Here is a 19,521-nt window from a genome sequence, read left to right as displayed (position 1 = left end):
GCCAGTCGTCCCTGGGGCCAAGCTTCCTGCCATCCAGGACCTCTATACCAGGCGGTGTCAGGGGAAGGCACCACAGAGGGTAGTGCGACCCAGTAACCCTGGGGCCAAGCTTCCTGCCATCCAGGACCTCTATACCAGGGAGCGTCAGAGGAAGGCCCTAAAGATTGTCAAAGACTCCAGCCACGCTTGTCATAGACTGTTCCCTATTTCTGCACTGCAAGTCAGTCTGGAACCAATAGGACCCTGAACAGCTTCTACCCTCGAGGGTGGCAGGTAGCCTAGCGGTTAAGTGTTGGCACAGTAACCAAAAGATCGCTGGTTCAAATCCCGAGCTGGCAGTTAACTCACAACAACAGCTCCCTGGGCGCCGACAACGTGGGTTTTTAAGGCCTTTAACTCTGTGATCAGAGGGGTTAAATGCAGAAGACTCATTTAAGTTGAATGCGTTGTTGTACAACTGACAAGGTTTTACCTTCCCATTAGACTAGTTAGTGCAGGAAGCTATTTGAACTATTCAACTATCTGCATTTTCACTAACTTGTATGACTCATCACATACGCTGCTACTCTGATCAGTCACTATATTCCTAGTTATATGTACATATCTACTTCAATTACTTGACACTCCCTGTATATAGCCGTGTTATTACCTGGTACTTCCTGTATATAGCCGTGTTATTACCTGGTACTTCCTGTATGTAGCCGTGTTATTACCTGGTACTTCCTGTATGTAGCCGTGTTATTACCTGGTACTTCCTGTGTGTAGCCGTGTTATTACCTGGTACTCCCTGTGTGTAGCCGTGTTATTACCTGGTACTTCCTGTGTGTAGCCGTGTTATTACCTGGTACTCCTGTGTGTAGCCGTGTTATTACCTGGTACTTCCTGTGTGTAGCCGTGTTATTACCTGGTACTTCCTGTGTGTAGCCGTGTTATTACCTGGCACTTCCTGTGTGTAGCCGTGCTATTACCTGGTACTTCCTGTGTGTAGCCGTGCTATTACCTGGTACTTCCTGTGTGTAGCCGTGTTATTACCTGGTACTTCCTGTGTGTAGCCGTGTTATTACCTGGTACTTCCTGTGTGTAGCCGTGTTATTACCTGGTACTTCCTGTGTGTAGCCGTGTTATTACCTGGTATCCTGCAGGGCAGCTCCTGTTCAAACGGAAGAGCTAGATGAGGTGTGATAATATGCATATGCTTTATCATTATCTTTACTTTAAATGGTGGACTAAGTCATTGCTGTCCAGTAGGAAGGGATGTTGGCGTTTTCTTCCCAGTGTAAATCTACTTCTGTGGTGTCTACTGCCTGCTATCTGTGTTGTGGGTGGCGCTAGATTAAGCTGATTTTTAAGAACAGCAGCCAAATTGAAGGAAAAATGGCACCTTTTTAACTAAGCAGACCACCGTTTGAATTCAACAAGTAGCTGTTACATGGAAGGACTTCTCCTTCTTCCCTGTTGGAGGCTTAGAGAAGGGACTGTCTGACTACAGCCAACCACGGCTATTCTTGGAGACCCTCAGCTGTTGCCATAGAAACAGCAAAATAAACTCTGTCGTGGAGGCGAGTGAGGTGGATCCCTGGACAGAGGCCATGAAACATAAAACGAACAGGAAGAGAATGTCACTCTTATACGCTCGTTGGCCAGTTTATTAGGTACACCCATCTAGGGTTGGATCCACCTTTGCCTCCAGAACACTGTGAATTCTTCAGGGAATCAATTTGCTACATTTTTATAAAGGGACCTTGAATAAAGAGATCCCTGGAATGAGTAGATTGAAGTGAGGGGGGACATATATATATTTTTAATGCAGCTGTAACGAAGCAAAATGTGGAAAAAGTCAAGGGGTCTGAATATTTTTCACCTGCATTGTACATACATACATACATACATAGTGACTCCTCACTGCAGCCCGGTCTCAGATCAGAGAGAATCCTATAGGGCCTATATATAACACACAGAGTACATCCCATATGGCAGCATTCCCTATATAGTGGACTTCTTTTGACGAGGGCTCGTGGGGTAGCGGACTTCTTTTGACGAGGGCCCGTGGGGGTGGCGGACTGCTTTTTGACGAGGGCCCGTGGGGTAGTGAATAGGATGCCATTCGGTATACAACCATGTGTAGGCTTTACATCTGGTGTGGGTCATCCACTGGGGCGTGTGTAGGGAGTGGTAGTGCATCCTAACACCAGGCTACATAGAGGACTACAGGAAACTCAGGAGTCTGGTTCAGTACAGCAGCTCTTAGCAGCCTGTGATTATGATGCTTTCGGTGTGTCTGGCTTGTTGCTGCTTTAGTTTAACTGAATGTGTCCTTTTATATGTTGTCTCTTGGTGGTAAATGATTTGACACTGATAGTTTCATATTTCTCTGGTCTCTACACAGGCTCGTCTTCGGGACCCTATATCCTGCATACTATTCCTACAAAGCAGTGAAAACCAAAAATGTCAAGGAATATGTAAGTACAAAAACCCTTATTTCAACATCATTGTTTTCATCATACTAGTGTGTGTGTGTGTGGGGGGGGGGGGTTCCCCCCGAGGGTGTGTCTTTTATGAGTTTGAAAAGCAGCCCATGTCTGGTCTGAAGGTATTGAGGACAAGTCCAGGCATGTCAATGGGAGTTAACTGCCTATGACTGGAACAAACACATTGACATGCCGATCTGTGGAGACGTGCAGCAGGGCACTGTGAAGGATGGGCTTCAAGCAGGTGCTTTACAGGAATGCTATATTGTGTGTGTGGCCAACAGGTTTAGGAGAGGTTCTTTATGAGGATATCATCGGTCTTCTCTCCTCAGCCCTCCCTCCTCTCCTCAGCCCTCCCTCCTCTCCTCAGCCCTCCCTCCTCTCCTCAGCCCTCCCTCCTCCTCTCCTCCGTCCCTCCCTCCTCTCCTCCGTCTCTCCCTCCTCTCCTCCGTCTCTCCCTCCTCTCCTCCGTCTCTCCCTCCTCTCCTCCGTCTCCCCCTCCCTCTCCTCCGTCTCCCCCTCCTCTCCTCCGACTCCCCCTCCTCTCCTCCGTCTCCCCCTCCTCTCCTCCGTCCTCTCCTCCGTCTCCTCCGTCCCTCCCCCTCCTCCGTCTCTCCCTCCTCTCTCCTCCGTCTCTCCCTCCTCTCCTCCGTCTCTCCCTCCTCTCCTCAGCCCTCCCTCCTCTCCTCAGCCCTCCCTCCTCTCCTCAGCCCTCCCTCCTCTCCTCAGCCCTCCCTCCTCTCCTCAGCCCTCCCTCCTCTCCTCAGCCCTCCCTCCTCTCCTCCGTCTCTCCCTCCTCTCCTCCGTCTCTCCCTCCTCTCCTCAGCCCTCCCTCCTCTCCAGCCCTCCTCTCCTCCTCTCCCTCCTCTCCTCCGTCTCTCCCTCCTCTCCTCCGTCCCTCCCTCCTCTCCTCCGTCTCTCCCTCCTCTCCTCCGTCCCTCCCTCCTCTCCTCCGTCCCTCCGTCTCTCTCCTCTCCTCCGTCTCTCCGTCCTCTCCGTCTCTCCGTCCTCTCCTCAGCCCTTTCTTCTCTCCTCAGCCCTTTCTTCTCTCCTCAGCCCTTTCTCCTCTCCTCAGCCCTTTCTCCTCTCCTCAGCCCTTTCTCCTCTCCTCAGCCCTTTCTCCTCTCCTCAGCCCTTTCTCCTCTCCTCAGCCCTTTCTCCTCTCCTCAGCCCTTTCTCCTCTCCTCAGCCCTTTCTCCTCTCCTCAGCCCTTTCTCCTCTCCTCAGCCCTTTCTCCTCTCCTCAGCCCTTTCTCCTCTCCTCAGCCCTTTCTCCTCTCCTCAGCCCTTTCTCCTCTCCTCAGCCCTTTCTCCTCTCCTCAGCCCTTTCTCCTCTCCTCAGCCCTCTCTCCTCTCCTCAGCCCTCTCTCCTCTCCTCAGCCCTCCCTCAGCCCTCCCTCCTCTCCTCAGCCCTCCCTCCTCTCCTCCGCTCTCCCTCCTCTCCTCAGCCCTTTCTCCTCTCCTCAGCCCTTTCTCCTCTCCTCAGCCCTTTCTCCTCTCCTCAGCCCTTTCTCCTCTCCTCAGCCCTCCCTCCTCTCCTCAGCCCTCCCTCCTCTCCTCAGCCCTCCCTCCTCTCCTCAGCCCTCCCTCCTCTCCTCCGTCTCTCCCTCCTCTCCTCCGTCTCTCCCTCCTCTCCTCCGTCTCTCCCTCCTCTCCTCCGTCTCTCCCTCCTCTCCTCCGTCTCTCTCTCCCTCCTCTCCTCCGTCTCTCTCTCCCTCCTCTCCTCCGTCTCTCTCTCCCTCCTCTCCTCCGTCTCTCCCTCCCTCTCCCCCGTCTCTCCCCCTCCTCTCCTCAGCCCTTTCTCCTCTCCCCTCTCCCTCCTCTCCTCCGTCTCTCCCTCCTCTCCTCCGTCTCTCCCTCCTCTCCTCCGTCCCCCTCCCTCCTCCGTCCCTCCCTCCTCTCCTCCGTCCCTCCCTCCTCTCCTCCGTCCCTCTGTCTCTCTCCTCTCCTCCGTCCCTCTGTCTCTCCATCCTCTCCTCCGTCTCTCCGTCCTCTCCTCAGCCCTTTCTTCTCTCCTCAGCCCTTTCTTCTCTCCCTCAGCCCTTTCTTCTCTCCTCAGCCCTTTCTCCTCTCCTCAGCCCCTTCTCCTCTCCGTCTCTCCCTCCTCTCCATCCTCTCCTCCGTCTCTCCATCCTCTCCTCAGCCCTTTCTCCTCTCCTCAGCCCTTTCTCCTCTCCTCAGCCCTTTCTCCTCTCCTCAGCCCCCCTCTCCTCTCCTCAGCCCTCCCTCCTCTCCTCAGCCCTCCCTCCTCTCCTCCGCTCTCCCTCCTCAGCCCTTCTCTCCTCCTCTCCTCAGCCCTTTCTCCTCTCCTCAGCCCTTTCTCCTCTCCTCAGCCCTTTCTCCTCTCCTCAGCCCTTTCTCCTCTCCTCAGCCCTTTCTCCTCTCCTCAGCCCTTTCTCCTCTCCTCAGCCCTCTCTCCTCTCCTCAGCCCTCCCTCAGCCCTCCCTCTCCTCAGCCCTTTCTCCTCTCCTCCTCCTCTTTCTAAACATGTTTTCCTTCATTCCACTCAGATAGGGCTGGGCGGTATATGACTATAGACAGGTATTGATGCACAGAGTTTTTACGTTACCTTCTATACCGGTATTTTAATGTTTGGTTTGTTAAATGTGATACACCTTGTGTAACGTCCATCTTTATAGTTTACTACACTACTTGAGTCCTCTCTTTTGCTCTCCTAGCCCCGCCCCTGTCACTCAAGGAGTGCAACTGTTGTCTCTTGACCACGAGACGCATGCGTTCAGTCTGCATGGTCAATGCAGCACAAGCAACAATGATGCTTATTTTCTTTTGCTTTGTATGTTATAATAAAAATAACATTTTCAACAGCTGTATTTGAGAGAGAGACTGCCTACCAAACTGGTTTTAGCCTTAAGGCCTGCTGTGTGAACAAGGCTTTAGTTAGACATGAGGGATAATCTGGCTAGAACAGGTTGACATGTAATTTCTCAGAGCCCATGGCTTGTTGGCTAGGTATCTCCTCTCTGAGTCTGTCTAAGAGGGAGGAATGCTTGCTTTGGATGGTAGCCTGTAGCCTGTAAGCTTGTTAGCCTGTTGGTCTGTAGTCCTGTTGGTCTGTAGTCCTGTTGGTCTGTAGTCCTGTTGGTCTGTAGTCCTGTTGGTCTGTAGGCCTGTTGGTCTGTAGGCCTGTTGGTCTGTAGGCCTGTTGGTCTGTAGGCCTGTTAGTCTGTAGTCCTGTAGCCTGCTAGTCTGTAGTCCTGTAGCCTGTTAGCCTGGAGCCTGTTAGCCTGGAGCCTGTTAGCCTGGAGCCTGCTAGTCTGTAGCCTGCTAGTCTGTTAGCCTGGAGCCTGTTAGTCTGTAGTCCTGTACTGAGCTGCTCACACCTTATTGCAGAGTTCCCTGGTGCTTCTTTTTGGACATAACACTGTAAAACACCAGCCAATCAGCTCCAAGAGATTTTTAATTTAAGAAATCTGTTCCAAAGTATATATCTTTGTTGTTCCAACAGGTGTATGTCTAGCATACTGTAACATGTAGGAAGTGTTGATTATCTCTCTCTCTTTCTCTGTTCCAACAGGTCCGTTGGATGATGTACTGGATTGTGTTTGCTCTCTACACCGTAGTGGAGACCATCACAGACCTCACTGTAGCCTGGTAAGACTGACTACAGACCTCACTGTAGCCTGAATACAGACCTCACTGTAGCCTGGTAAGACTGACTACAGACCTCACTGTAGCCTGGTAAGACTGACTACAGACCTCACTGTAGCCTGGTAAGACTGACTACAGACCTCACTGTAGCCTGGTAAGACTGACTACAGACCTCACTGTAGCCTGGTAAGACTGACTACAGACCTCACTGTAGCCTGGTAAGACTGACTACAGACCTCACTGTAGCCTGGTAAGACTGACTACAGACCTCACTGTAGCCTGGTAAGACTGACTACAGACCTCACTGTAGCCTGGTAAGACTGACTACAGACCTCACTGTAGCCTGGTAAGACTGACTACAGACCTCACTGTAGCCTGGTAAGACTGACTACAGACCTCACTGTAGCCTGGTAAGACTGACTACAGACCTCACTGTAGCCTGGTAAGACTGACTACAGACCTCACTGTAGCCTGGTAAGACTGACTACAGACCTCACTGTAGCCTGGGGAGACTGACTACAGACCTCACTGTAGCCTGGGGAGACTGAATACAGACCTCACTGTAGCCTGGGAGACTGACTACAGACCTCACTGTAGCCTGGGGAGACTGACTACAGACCTCACTGTAGCCTGGGAGACTGACTACAGACCTCACTGTAGCCTGGGGAGACTGACTACAGACCTCACTGTAGCCTGGGGAGACTGACTACAGACCTCACTGTAGCCTGAATACAGACCTCACTGTAGCCTGGGAGACTGACTGACCTGAGACCTCACTGTAGCCTGGGAAGACTGACTACAGACCTCACTGTAGCCTGGGGAGACTGACTACAGACCTCACTGTAGCCTGGGAGACTGACTACAGACCTCACTGTAGCCTGGGAGACTGACTACAGACCTCACTGTAGCCTGGGAGACTGACTACAGACCTCACTGTAGCCTGAATACAGACCTCACTGTAGCCTGGGGAGACTGACTACAGACCTCACTGTAGCCTGGGGAGACTGACTACAGACCTCACTGTAGCCTGGTAAGACTGACTACAGACCTCACTGTAGCCTGAATACAGACCTCACTGTAGCCTGAATACAGACCTCACTGTAGACTGAATACAGACCTCACTGTAGCCTGGTAAGACTGACTACAGACCTCACTGTAGCCTGGTAAGACTGACTACAGACCTCACTGTAGCCTGGGAAGACTGACTACAGACCTCACTGTAGCCTGAATACAGACCTCACTGTAGACTGAATACAGACCTCACTGTAGCCTGGGGACTGACTACAGACCTCACTGTAGCCTGGTAAGACTGACTACAGACCTCACTGTAGCCTGAATACAGACCTCACTGTAGCCTGGTAAGACTGACTACAGACCTCACTGTAGCCTGAATACAGACCTCACTGTAGCCTGGGGAGACTGACTACAGACCTCACTGTAGCCTGAATACAGACCTCACTGTAGCCTGGTAAGACTGACTACAGACCTCACTGTAGCCTGAATACAGACCTCACTGTAGCCTGGGAGACTGACTACAGACCTCACTGTAGCCTGGTAAGACTGACTACAGACCTCACTGTAGCCTGGGGAGACTGACTACAGACCTCACTGTAGCCTGGGGAGACTGACTACAGACCTCACTGTAGCCTGGGAGACTGACTACAGACCTCACTGTAGCCTGGTAAGACTGACTACAGACCTCACTGTAGCCTGAATACAGACCTCACTGTAGCCTGGGAGACTGAATACAGACATCACTGTAGCCTGGGAGACTGAATACAGACCCCACTGTAGCCTGAATACAGACCTCACTGTAGCCTGAATACAGACCTCACTGTAGCCTGGTAAGACTGACTACAGACCTCACTGTAGCCTGAATACAGACCTCACTGTAGCCTGGGAGACTGACTACAGACCTCACTGTAGCCTGGGGAGACTGACTACAGACCTCACTGTAGCCTGGGGAGACTGACTACAGACCTCACTGTAGCCTGGGAGACTGACTACAGACCTCACTGTAGCCTGGTAAGACTGACTACAGACCTCACTGTAGCCTGAATACAGGCCTCACTGTAGCCTGAATACAGACCTCACTGTAGCCTGGGAGACTGACTACAGACCTCACTGTAGCCTGGTAAGACTGACTACAGACCTCACTGTAGCCTGGGGAGACTGACTACAGACCTCACTGTAGCCTGGGGAGACTGACTACAGACCTCACTGTAGCCTGAATACAGACCTCACTGTAGCCTGAATACAGACCTCACTGTAGACTGAATACAGACCTCACTGTAGCCTGGGAAGACTGACGACAGACCTCACTGTAGCCTGGTAAGACTGACTACAGACCTCACTGTAGCCTGAATACAGACCTCACTGTAGCCTGAATACAGACCTCACTGTAGACTGAATACAGACCTCACTGTAGCCTGGTAAGACTGACTACAGACCTCACTGTAGCCTGGTAAGACTGACTACAGACCTCACTGTAGCCTGAATACAGACCTCACTGTAGCCTGGTAAGACTGACTACAGACCTCACTGTAGCCTGAATACAGACCTCACTGTAGCCTGAATACAGACCTCACTGTAGCCTGGTAAGACTGACTACAGACCTCACTGTAGCCTGAATACAGACCTCACTGTAGCCTGGGAGACTGACTACAGACCTCACTGTAGCCTGGGGAGACTGACTACAGACCTCACTGTAGCCTGAATAAGACCTCACTGTAGCCTGGGAGACTGACTACAGACCTCACTGTAGCCTGGTAAGACTGACTACAGACCTCACTGTAGCCTGGGGAGACTGACTACAGACCTCACTGTTGCCTGGGAGACTGACTACAGACCTCACTGTAGCCTGGTAAGACTGACTACAGACCTCACTGTAGCCTGAATACAGACCTCACTGTAGCCTGAATACAGACCTCACTGTAGCCTGGGGAGACTGACTACAGACCTCACTGTAGCCTGGTAAGACTGACTACAGACCTCACTGTAGCCTGGGGAGACTGACTACAGACCTCACTGTAGCCTGGGGAGACTGACTACAGACCTCACTGTAGCCTGATAAGACTGACTACAGACCTCACTGTAGCCTGGGGAGACTGAATACAGACATCACTGTAGCCTGGGAGACTGAATACAGACCCCACTGTAGCCTGAATACAGACCTCACTGTAGCCTGAATACAGACCTCACTGTAGCCTGACTACAGACCTCACTGTAGCCTGACTACAGACCTCACTGTAGCCTGACTACAGACCTCACTGTAGCCTGGGGAGACTGACTACAGACCTCACTGTAGCCTGGGGAGACTGACTACAGACCTCACTGTAGCCTGGGAGACTGAATACAGACCTCACTGTAGCCTGAATACAGACCTCACTGTAGCCTGTGGAGACTGAATACAGACATCACTGTAGCCTGGGAGACTGAATACAGACCCCACTGTAGCCTGAATACAGACCTCACTGTAGCCTGAATACAGACCTCACTGTAGCCTGGTAAGACTGACTACAGACCTCACTGCAGACCTCACTGTAGCCTGATAAGACTGACTACAGACCTCACTGTAGCCTGGGAGACTGAATACAGACCTCACTGTAGCCTGAATACAGACCTCACTGTAGCCTGTGGAGACTGAATACAGACATCACTGTAGCCTGGGGAGACTGAATACAGACCCCACTGTAGCCTGAATACAGACCTCACTGTAGCCTGAATACAGACCTCACTGTAGCCTGGTAAGACTGACTACAGACCTCACTGTAGCCTGAATACAGACCTCACTGTAGCCTGGGGAGACTGACTACAGACCTCACTGTAGCCTGGTAAGACTGACTACAGACCTCACTGTAGCCTGGGGAGACTGAATACAGACCCCACTGTAGCCTGGGGAGACTGAATACAGACCTCACTGTAGCCTGGGAGACTGAATACAGACCCCACTGTAGCCTGAGCCTGAATACAGACCTCACTGTAGCCTGGGAGACTGAATACAGACCTCACTGTAGCCTGGTAAGACTGAATACAGACCTCACTGTAGCCTGGGGAGACTGAATACAGACCTCACTGTAGCCTGGGAGACTGAATACAGACCTCACTGTAGCCTGAATACAGACCCCACTGTAGCCTGAATACAGACCCCACTGTAGCCTGAATACAGACCTCACTGTAGCCTGGGAGACTGAATACAGACCCCACTGTAGCCTGGTAAGACTGAATACAGACCTCACTGTAGCCTGACTACAGACCTCACTGTAGCCTGACTACAGACCTCACTGTAGCCTGACTACAGACCTCACTGTAGCCTGACTACAGACCTCACTGTAGCCTGACTACAGACCTCACTGTAGCCTGACTACAGACCTCGCTGTAGCTTGGGGAGACTGAATACAGACCTCGCTGTAGCCTGGGGAGACTGAATATAGACCTCACTCTAGCCTTAATACAGACTGAGGCATCTACTTTATGCTAATTCTTCATTTGGTTGATTCCCCTTTAATGTGCCAAACAAGCCAATCCCATTTAGTTTTCCGTGTTGTCTTTGATCAGCACACTATGCCGACAACAATCCAGGCTTAATGAGATTTCATTGAGATTCAGTCTTATACATTTGTTGTTCAGATTTAATGAGGAGCGTCATGTCGGCTGGTTAATAGGATTTAGGCAGTGTATGTTTGACTGGCAGAAAATGAATTGCAGTGGATGGCGGTACGCTAACACAATGCCTTTCCCTAACGCTAACCCTTTCCCTAACGCTAACCCTTTCCCTAACCGTAACCCAATGCCTTTCCCTAATGCTAACCCTTTCCCTAATACTAACCCTTTCCCTAACGCTAACCCTTTCCCTAACGCTAACCCTAACCCTACCCGACTGACTACAGACCTTTCACTGTAGCCTGGGGAGACTGAATACAGACCACTGTAGCCTGGGAGACTGAATACAGACTTTCTGTAACGCTAACCTTTTTCCTAACGCTAACCCTTTCCCTAACGCCTTTCCCTAACGCTAACCCTTTCCTAACGCTAACCTTTCCCTAACGCTAACCCTTTCCCAGACGCTCCCTTTCTGTAACGCTGAACTAACAGACCTTTCCCTACTGCTAACCTTTCCCTAGACTGCTAAGACCTCACTTTAGCCTGGGAGACCTAACAGCCTCAACCCTTTCACTAACGACTAACCCTTTCCTAACCGAATACAGACAATGCACTTTCCCTAATGCTAACCCTTTCCCTAACGCTAACCTTTCCCTAACGCCTAACCTTTCCCTAACGCTAACCCTTTCCCTAACGCTAACCCTTTCCTTCCCTAACTGCGCTAACCCTTTCCCTAACGCTAACCCTTTCCCTAACGCTAACCCTTTCCTAACGCTAACCCTTTCCCTAACGCTAACCCTTTCCCTAACGCTAACCCTTTCCCTAACGCTAAATTTCCCTAACGCTAACCTTTCCTAACGCCCCCTTTCCTAACAGAACCCTTTCCCTACTGTAACCCTGAAATGCCTTTCCCTAATGCTAACCCTTTCCCTAATACTAACCCTTTCCCTAACGCCTAACCCTTTCCACTGCTAACCCTAACCCTACCCGTAACCCAATGCCTTTCCCTGACGCTAACCTTTCCTAACGCTAACCCTTTCCCTAACGCTAACCCTACCCGTAGACTGAATGCCTTTCCCTAATGCTAACCCTTTCCCTAATACTAACCCTTTCCCTAACGCTAACCCTTTCCCTAACGCTAACCCTACCCGTAACCCAATGCCTTTCCCTGACGCTAACCTTTCCCTAACGCTAACCCTTTCCCTAATGCTAACCCTTTCCCTAACGCTAACCCTACCCGTAACCCAATGCCTTTCCCTGACGCTAACCCTTTCCCTAACCGTAACCCAATGCCTTTCCCTACCTGTAACCCAATGCCTTTCCCTAACCCTAACCAAATGCCTTTCCCTAACCCTAACCCTTTCCCTAACCGTAACCCAATGCCTTTCCCTAACGCTAACCCTTTCCCTAACGCTAACCCTAACCCTACCCGTAACCCAATGCCTTTCCCTAATGCTAACCCTTTCCCTAATGCTAACCCTTTCCTAACGCTAACCCTACCCGAGACTGAATGCCTTTCCCTGACGCTAACCCTTTCCCTAACGCTAACCCAATGCCTTTCCCTAACCGTAACCCAATGCCTTTCCCTACCTGTAACCCAATGCCTTTCCCTAACCCTAACCCAATGCCTTTCCCTAACCCTTTCCCAACCGTAACCCAATGCCTTTCCCTACCTGTAACCCAATGCCTTTCCCTAACCCTAACCAAATGCCTTTCCCTAACCCTAACCCTTTCCCTAACCGTAACCCAATGCCTTTCCCTAACGCTAACCCTTTCCCTAACGCTAACCCTAACCCTACCCGTAACCCAATGCCTTTCCCTAACGCTAACCCTTTCCCTAACGCTAACCCTAACCCTACCCGTAACCCAATGCCTTTCCCTAACGCTAACCCTTTCCCTAACGCTAACCCTAACCCTACCCGTAACCCAATGCCTTTCCCTAACGCTAACCCTTTCCCTAACGCTAACCCTAACCCTACCCATAACCCAATGCCTTTCCCTAACGCTAACCCTTTCTCTACCCGTAACCCAATGCCTTTCCCTAACGCTAACCCTTTCCCTACCCGTAACCCAATGCCTTTCCCTGACGCTAACCCTTTCCCTAACGCTAACCCTACCCGTAACCCAATGCCTTTCCCTGACGCTAACCCTTTCCCTAACGCTAACCCAATGCCTTTCCCTAACCGTAACCCAATGCCTTTCCCTACCTGTAACCCAATGCCTTTCCCTAACCCTAACCAAATGCCTTTCCCTAACCCTAACCCTTTCCCTAACCGTAACCCAATGCCTTTCCCTACCTGTAACCCAATGCCTTTCCCTAACCCTAACCAAATGCCTTTCCCTAACCCTAACCCTTTCCCTACCCGTAACCCAATGCCTTTCCCTAACCCTAACCCTTTCCCTAACCGTAACCCAATGCCTTTCCCTAACGCTAACCCTTTCCCTACCCGTAACCCAATGCCTTTCCCTAACCCTTTCCCTACCCGTAACCCAATGCCTTTCCCTAACGCTTACCTGAATCTATACCTAACCTTAATCTGACCCTCGTTCCTAATGCTCACCTGTACTATGAGATATCTGGTCTCTCTCTCTCTCTAGGTTCCCCCTGTACTATGAGATATCTGGTCTCTCTCTCTCTCTAGGTTCCCCTGTACTATGAGATATCTGGTCTCTCTCTCTCTCTAGGTTCCCCCTGTACTATGAGATATCTGGTCTCTCTCTCTCTAGGTTCCCCCTGTACTATGAGATATCTGGTCTCTCTCTCTCTCTAGGTTCCCCCTGTACTAGGTTCCCCTCTCTCTAGGTTCCCCCTGTACTATGAGATATCTGGTCTCTCTCTCTCTCTAGGTTCCCCCTGTACTATGAGATATCTGGTCTCTCTCTCTCTCTAGGTTCCCCTGTACTATGAGATATCTGGTCTCTCTCTCTCTCTCTAGGTTCCCCCTGTACTATGAGATATCTGGTCTCTCTCTCTCTCTAGGTTCCCCTGTACTATGAGATATCTGGGCTCTCTCTCTCTCTAGGTTCCCCCTGTACTATGAGATATCTGGTCTCTCTCTCTCTCTAGGTTCCCCCTGTACTATGAGATATCTGGTCTCTCTCTCTCTCTAGGTTCCCCCTGTACTATGAGATATCTGGTCTCTCTCTCTAGGTTCCCCCTGTACTATGAGATATCTGGTCTCTCTCTCTAGGTTCCCCCTGTACTATGAGATATCTGGTCTCTCTAGGTTCCCCCTGTACTATGAGATATCTGGTCTCTCTCTCTCTCTAGGTTCCCCCTGTACTATGAGATATCTGGTCTCTCTCTCTAGGTTCCCCCTGTACTATGAGATATCTGGGCTCTCTCTCTAGGTTCCCCCTGTACTATGAGATATCTGGTCTCTCTCTCTCTCTAGGTTCCCCCTGTACTATGAGATATCTGGTCTCTCTCTCTCTCTAGGTTCCCCCTGTACTATGAGATATCTGGTCTCTCTCTCTCTAGGTTCCCCCTGTACTATGAGATATCTGGTCTCTCTCTCTCTCTAGGTTCCCCCTGTACTATGAGATATCTGGTCTCTCTCTCTCTAGGTTCCCCCTGTACTATGAGATATCTGGTCTCTCTCTCTAGGTTCCCCCTGTACTATGAGATATCTGGTCTCTCTCTCTCTAGGTTCCCCCTGTACTATGAGATATCTGGTCTCTCTCTCTCTCTGTACTAGGTTCCCCCCCCCTGTACTATGAGATATACTGGTCTCTCTCTCTCCTGTACTAGGTTCCCCCTGTACTATGAGATATCTGGTCTCTCTCTCTCTCTAGGTTCCCCCTGTACTATGAGATATCTGGTCTCTCTCTCTCTCTAGGTTCCCCTGTACTATGAGATATCTGGTCTCTCTCTCTCTAGGTTCCCCCTGTACTATGAGATATCTGGTCTCTCTCTCTCTCTAGGTTCCCCCTGTACTATGAGATATCTGGTCTCTCTCTCTCTCTCTAGGTTCCCCCTGTACTATGAGATATCTGGTCTCTCTCTCTAGGTTCCCCCTGTACTATGAGATATCTGGTCTCTCTCTCTAGGTTCCCCCTGTACTATGAGATATCTGGTCTCTCTCTCTAGGTTCCCCCTGTACTATGAGATATCTGGTCTCTCTCTCTAGGTTCCCCCTGTACTATGAGATATCTGGTCTCTCTCTCTCTAGGTTCCCCCTGTACTATGAGATATCTGGGCTCTCTCTCTCTCTAGGTTCCCCTGTACTATGAGATATCTGGTCTCTCTCTCTCTCTAGGTTCCCCCTGTACTATGAGATATCTGGTCTCTCTCTCTAGGTTCCCCCTGTACTATGAGATATCTGGTCTCTCTCTCTCTCTAGGTTCCCCCTGTACTATGAGATATCTGGTCTCTCTAGGTTCCCCCTGTACTATGAGATATCTGGTCTCTCTCTCTAGGTTCCCCCTGTACTATGAGATATCTGGTCTCTCTCTCTCTCTAGGTTCCCCTGTACTATGAGATATCTGGTCTCTCTCTCTAGGTTCCCCCTGTACTATGAGATATCTGGTCTCTCTCTCTCTCTAGGTTCCCCTGTACTATGAGATATCTGGTCTCTCTCTCTAGGTTCCCCTGTACTATGAGATATCTGGTCTCTCTCTCTAGGTTCCCCCTGTACTATGAGATATCTGGTCTCTCTCTCTAGGTTCCCCTGTACTATGAGATATCTGGTCCCCCCCTGTACTATGAGATATCTGGTCTCTCTCTAGGTTCCCCCTGTACTATGAGATATCTGGTCTCTCTCTCTAGGTTCCCCCTGTACTATGAGATATCTGGTCTCTCTCTCTAGGTTCCCCTGTACTATGAGATATCTGGTCTCTCTCTCTAGGTTCCCCCTGTACTATGAGATATCTTGTCTCTCTCTCTAGGTTCCCCCTGTACTATGAGATATCTGGGCTCTCTCTCTAGGTTCCCCCTGTACTATGAGATATCTGGGCTCTCTCTCTAGGTTCCCCCTGTACTATGAGATATCTGGGCTCTCTCTCTAGGTTCCCCCTGTACTATGAGATATCTGGGCTCTCTCTCTCGGTTCCCCCTGTACTATGAGATATCTGGGCTCTCTCTCTCGGTTCCCCCTGTACTATGAGATATCTGGGCTCTCTCTCTCGGTTCCCCCTGTACTATGAGATATCTGGGCTCTCTCTCTCGGTTCCCCCTGTACTATGAGATATCTGGGCTCTCTCTCTCGGTTCCCCCTGTACTATGAGATATCTGGGCTCTCTCTCTCGGTTCCCCCTGTACTATGAGATATCTGGGCTCTCTCTCTCGGTTCCCCCTGTACTATGAGATATCTGGGCTCTCTCTCTCGGTTCCCCCTGTACTATGAGATATCTGGGCTCTCTCTCTCGGTTCCCCCTGTACTATGAGATATCTGGGCTCTCTCTCTCGGTTCCCCCTGTACTATGAGATATCTGGGCTCTCTCTCTCGGTTCCCCCTGTACTATGAGATATCTTGTCTCTCTCTCTAGGTTCCCCCTGTACTATGAGATATCTGGTCTCTCTCTCTAGGTTCCCCCTGTACTATGAGATATCTGGTCTCTCTAGGTGCCCCCTGTACTATGAGATATCTTGTCTCTCTAGGTTAATACTGTAATGTGGTGTCTCTCTCTAGGTTCCCCCTGTACTATGAGATTAAGATAGCATTTGTTATCTGGTTGCTGTCTCCCTACACCAGAGGAGCTAGTCTCATCTACCGGAAGTGTCTCCATCCTCTACTGTCCTCAAGAGAGAGGGTAAGACTGACTGACTGAGCACTTTAACTGTGTATTGAATGTGTTTGAATATGAAGCCTAGTCAAGCAACAGAAGAATACATTTGAATCCTATATTTGTTTTTATTCCTTCTACTAAGAAAGCTGGCTGACACGTAAAATGATCTGCTGTCAGTTGATGACAAGATATGTAGCTTTTGTGTTGTCATGGGTTTTGACATGTTGTTGCATACTATAGTTGTTATTCTGTGAACTGACTCTCTGTTTGTCTCTGTAACGGTTGTTGTCACCAGGAGATAGATGAGTACATTGTCCAGGCCAAGGAGCGTAGCTACGAGACCATGGTGACCTTCGGCAAGCAGGGCCTAAGTATAGCTGCTACTGCAGCTGTCTCCGCAGCTGTCAAGGCAAGTACTGCACGAGTCCCCCCCCACCCACCCACCCCCACCCACCCACCCCCCCACCCCACCTCCCCCACCCCACCTCCACCCCCCCCCCCCACCACCCCTTGTTACTGGCTCTGACTTTGCTAATATGATACTTTGAGGGAAAATGTACTTACTGTGATATGTGGTTGTCTCACCTAGCTATCTGAATATACTAACTACTGTAATATAGTGTTGTCCCACCTAGCTATCTGAATATGAATATACTAATTACTGTGATATGTGGTTTGTCCCACCTAGCTATCTGAATATAAATATACTAACTACTGTGATATGTGGTTGTCCCACCTAGCTATCTGAATATACTAACTACTGTGATATGTGGTTGTCCCACCTAGCTATCTGAATATACTAACTACTGTGATATGTGGTTGTCCCACCTAGCTATCTGAATATACTAACTACTGTGATATGTGGTTGTCTCACCTAGCTATCTGAATATACTAACTACTGTGATATGTGGTTGTCCCACCTAGCTATCTGAATATACTAACTACTGTGATATGTGGTTGTCCCACCTAGCTATCTGAATATACTAACTACTGTGATATGTGGTTGTCCCACCTAGCTATCTGAATATACTAACTACTGTGATATGTGGTTGTCCCACCTAGCTATCTTAAGATGAATGCCCTAAATAAGTCGCTCTGGATAAAGAGTCTGTTTAAAGGACTGGCGTGGAAACGTGTCTGTTAAAGGACTGGCGTGGAAAACGTGTCTGTTAAAGGACTGGCGTGGAAACGTGTGTTAAAGGACTGGCGTGGAAACGTGTCTGTTAAAGGACTGGCGTGGAAACGTGTCTGTTAAAGGACTGGCGTGGAAACGTGTCTGTTAAAGGACTGGCGTGTCTGTTAAAGGACTGGCGTGGAAACGTGTGTGTGAGATTCTCTATTGGGTGTAACTGCAAACAGCCATGCACAGAGCAGCACGGGCCAGTCCCTGGGCTAACAGCCATGCACAGAGCAGCACGGGCCAATCCCTGGGCTAACAGCCATGCACAGAGCAGCACGGGCCAGTCCCTGGGCTCACAGCCATGCACAGAGCAGCACGGGCCAGTCCCTGGGCTAACAGCCATGCACAGAGCAGCACGGGCCAGTCCCTGGGCTAACAGCCATGCACAGAGCAGCACGGGCCAGTCCCTAGGCTGTGTCATCAGGACTCAACACAGAGGGACTAGTGTTTGTTCTCCTTCTCTACTCTTAATAGGACTGTTGTTGCTTCAGAGACCGAGAGTTCCATGGAGGCATCGGTCTTGTCTGTTGAAGCCAGACGGATCTGATTGATGTGCTGGTATTGTCCGGTGGCTGACTGGTTGTGACTAACAATAGGAACATGCTAGTGTTGAGCCCTATAAAGTCTGCCATGAGGATGGAATCCAGGCATTTTAAAACGGAATTCAACAATATTCTAAAATGTGTTGACCTTAGTAGGAAATCAACTAAATGTATTGACCTTAGTAGGAAATCAACTAAATGTATTGACCTTAGTAGGAAATCAACTAAATGTATTGACCTTAGTAGGAAATCAACTAAATGTATTGACCTTAGTAGGAAATCAACTAAATGTGTTGACCTTAGTAGGAAATCAACTAAATGTGTTGACCTTAGTAGGAAATCAACTAAATGTGTTGACCTTAGTAGGAAATCAACTAAATGTGTTGACCTTAGTAGGAAATCAACTGACTGTATTGACCTTAGTAGGAAATCAACTGACTGTATTGACCTTAGTAGGAAATCAACTGACTGTATTGACCTTAGTAGGAAATCAACTGAATGTATTGACCTTAGTAGGAAATCAACTGACTGTATTGACCTTAGTAGGAAATCAACTGACTGTATTGACCTTAGTAGGAAATCAACTGACTGTATTGACCTTAGTAGGAAATCAACTGACTGTATTGACCTTAGTAGGAAATCAACTGACTGTATTGACCTGTATCAACTGACTGTATTGACTTAGTAGGAAATCAACTGACTGTATTGACCTTAATAGGAAATCAACTGACTGTATTGACCTTAGTAGGAAATCAACTGACTGTATTGACCTTAGTAGGAAATCAACTGACTGTATTGACCTTAGTAGGAAATCAACTGACTGTATTGACCTTAGTAGGAAATCAACTGACTGTATTGAACTTAGTAGGAAATCAACTGACTGTATTGACCTTAGTAGGAAATCAACTGACTGTATTGACCTTAGTAGGAAATCAACTGACTGTATTGACCTTAGTAGGAAATCAACTGACTGTATTGACCTTAGTAGGAAATCAACTGACTGTATTGACCTTAGTAGGAAATCAACTGACTGTATTGACCTTAGTAGGAAATCAACTAAATGTATTGACCTTAGTAGGAAATCAACTGACTGTATTGAACTTAGTAGGAAATCAACTGACTGTATTGAACTTAGTAGGAAATCAACTGACTGTATTGACCTTAGTAGGAAATCAACTGACTGTATTGACCTTAGTAGGAAATCAACTGACTGTATTGACCTTAGTAGGAAATCAACTGACTGTATTGACCTTAGTAGGAAATCAACTGACTGTATTGAACTTAGTAGGAAATCAACTGACTGTATTGAACTTAGTAGGAAATCAACTGACTGTATTGACCTTAGTAGGAAATCAACTAAATGTATTGACCTTAGTAGGAAACGTATATTAGTT

The 19,521-nt window shown here is 49.2% G+C and overlaps 1 protein-coding gene across 1 annotated transcript in view; it reads left to right on the top strand.

Annotated features, from left to right (window-relative positions):
• The window catches only part of LOC121843785 (receptor expression-enhancing protein 3-like), a 41,870-nt gene that overhangs the window by 5,223 nt on the left and 17,126 nt on the right, over positions 1 to 19,521 (top strand). Inside the window, exons 2-5 of the mRNA XM_042313602.1 lie at positions 2,387 to 2,459; positions 6,003 to 6,079; positions 16,309 to 16,429; positions 16,701 to 16,813. Of these exons, the coding sequence (XP_042169536.1) occupies positions 2,387 to 2,459; positions 6,003 to 6,079; positions 16,309 to 16,429; positions 16,701 to 16,813 (384 nt within the window). The remainder of the gene's footprint in view (positions 1 to 2,386; positions 2,460 to 6,002; positions 6,080 to 16,308; positions 16,430 to 16,700; positions 16,814 to 19,521) is intronic.

This window comes from Oncorhynchus tshawytscha, unplaced genomic scaffold (assembly GCF_018296145.1).
Source record: "Oncorhynchus tshawytscha isolate Ot180627B unplaced genomic scaffold, Otsh_v2.0 Un_contig_17906_pilon_pilon, whole genome shotgun sequence".
NCBI classification, from domain to species: domain Eukaryota; kingdom Metazoa; phylum Chordata; class Actinopteri; order Salmoniformes; family Salmonidae; genus Oncorhynchus; species Oncorhynchus tshawytscha.
Note: the sequence above shows the minus strand (reverse complement) of the source record. Positions and strands in the feature narration are given on the sequence as shown.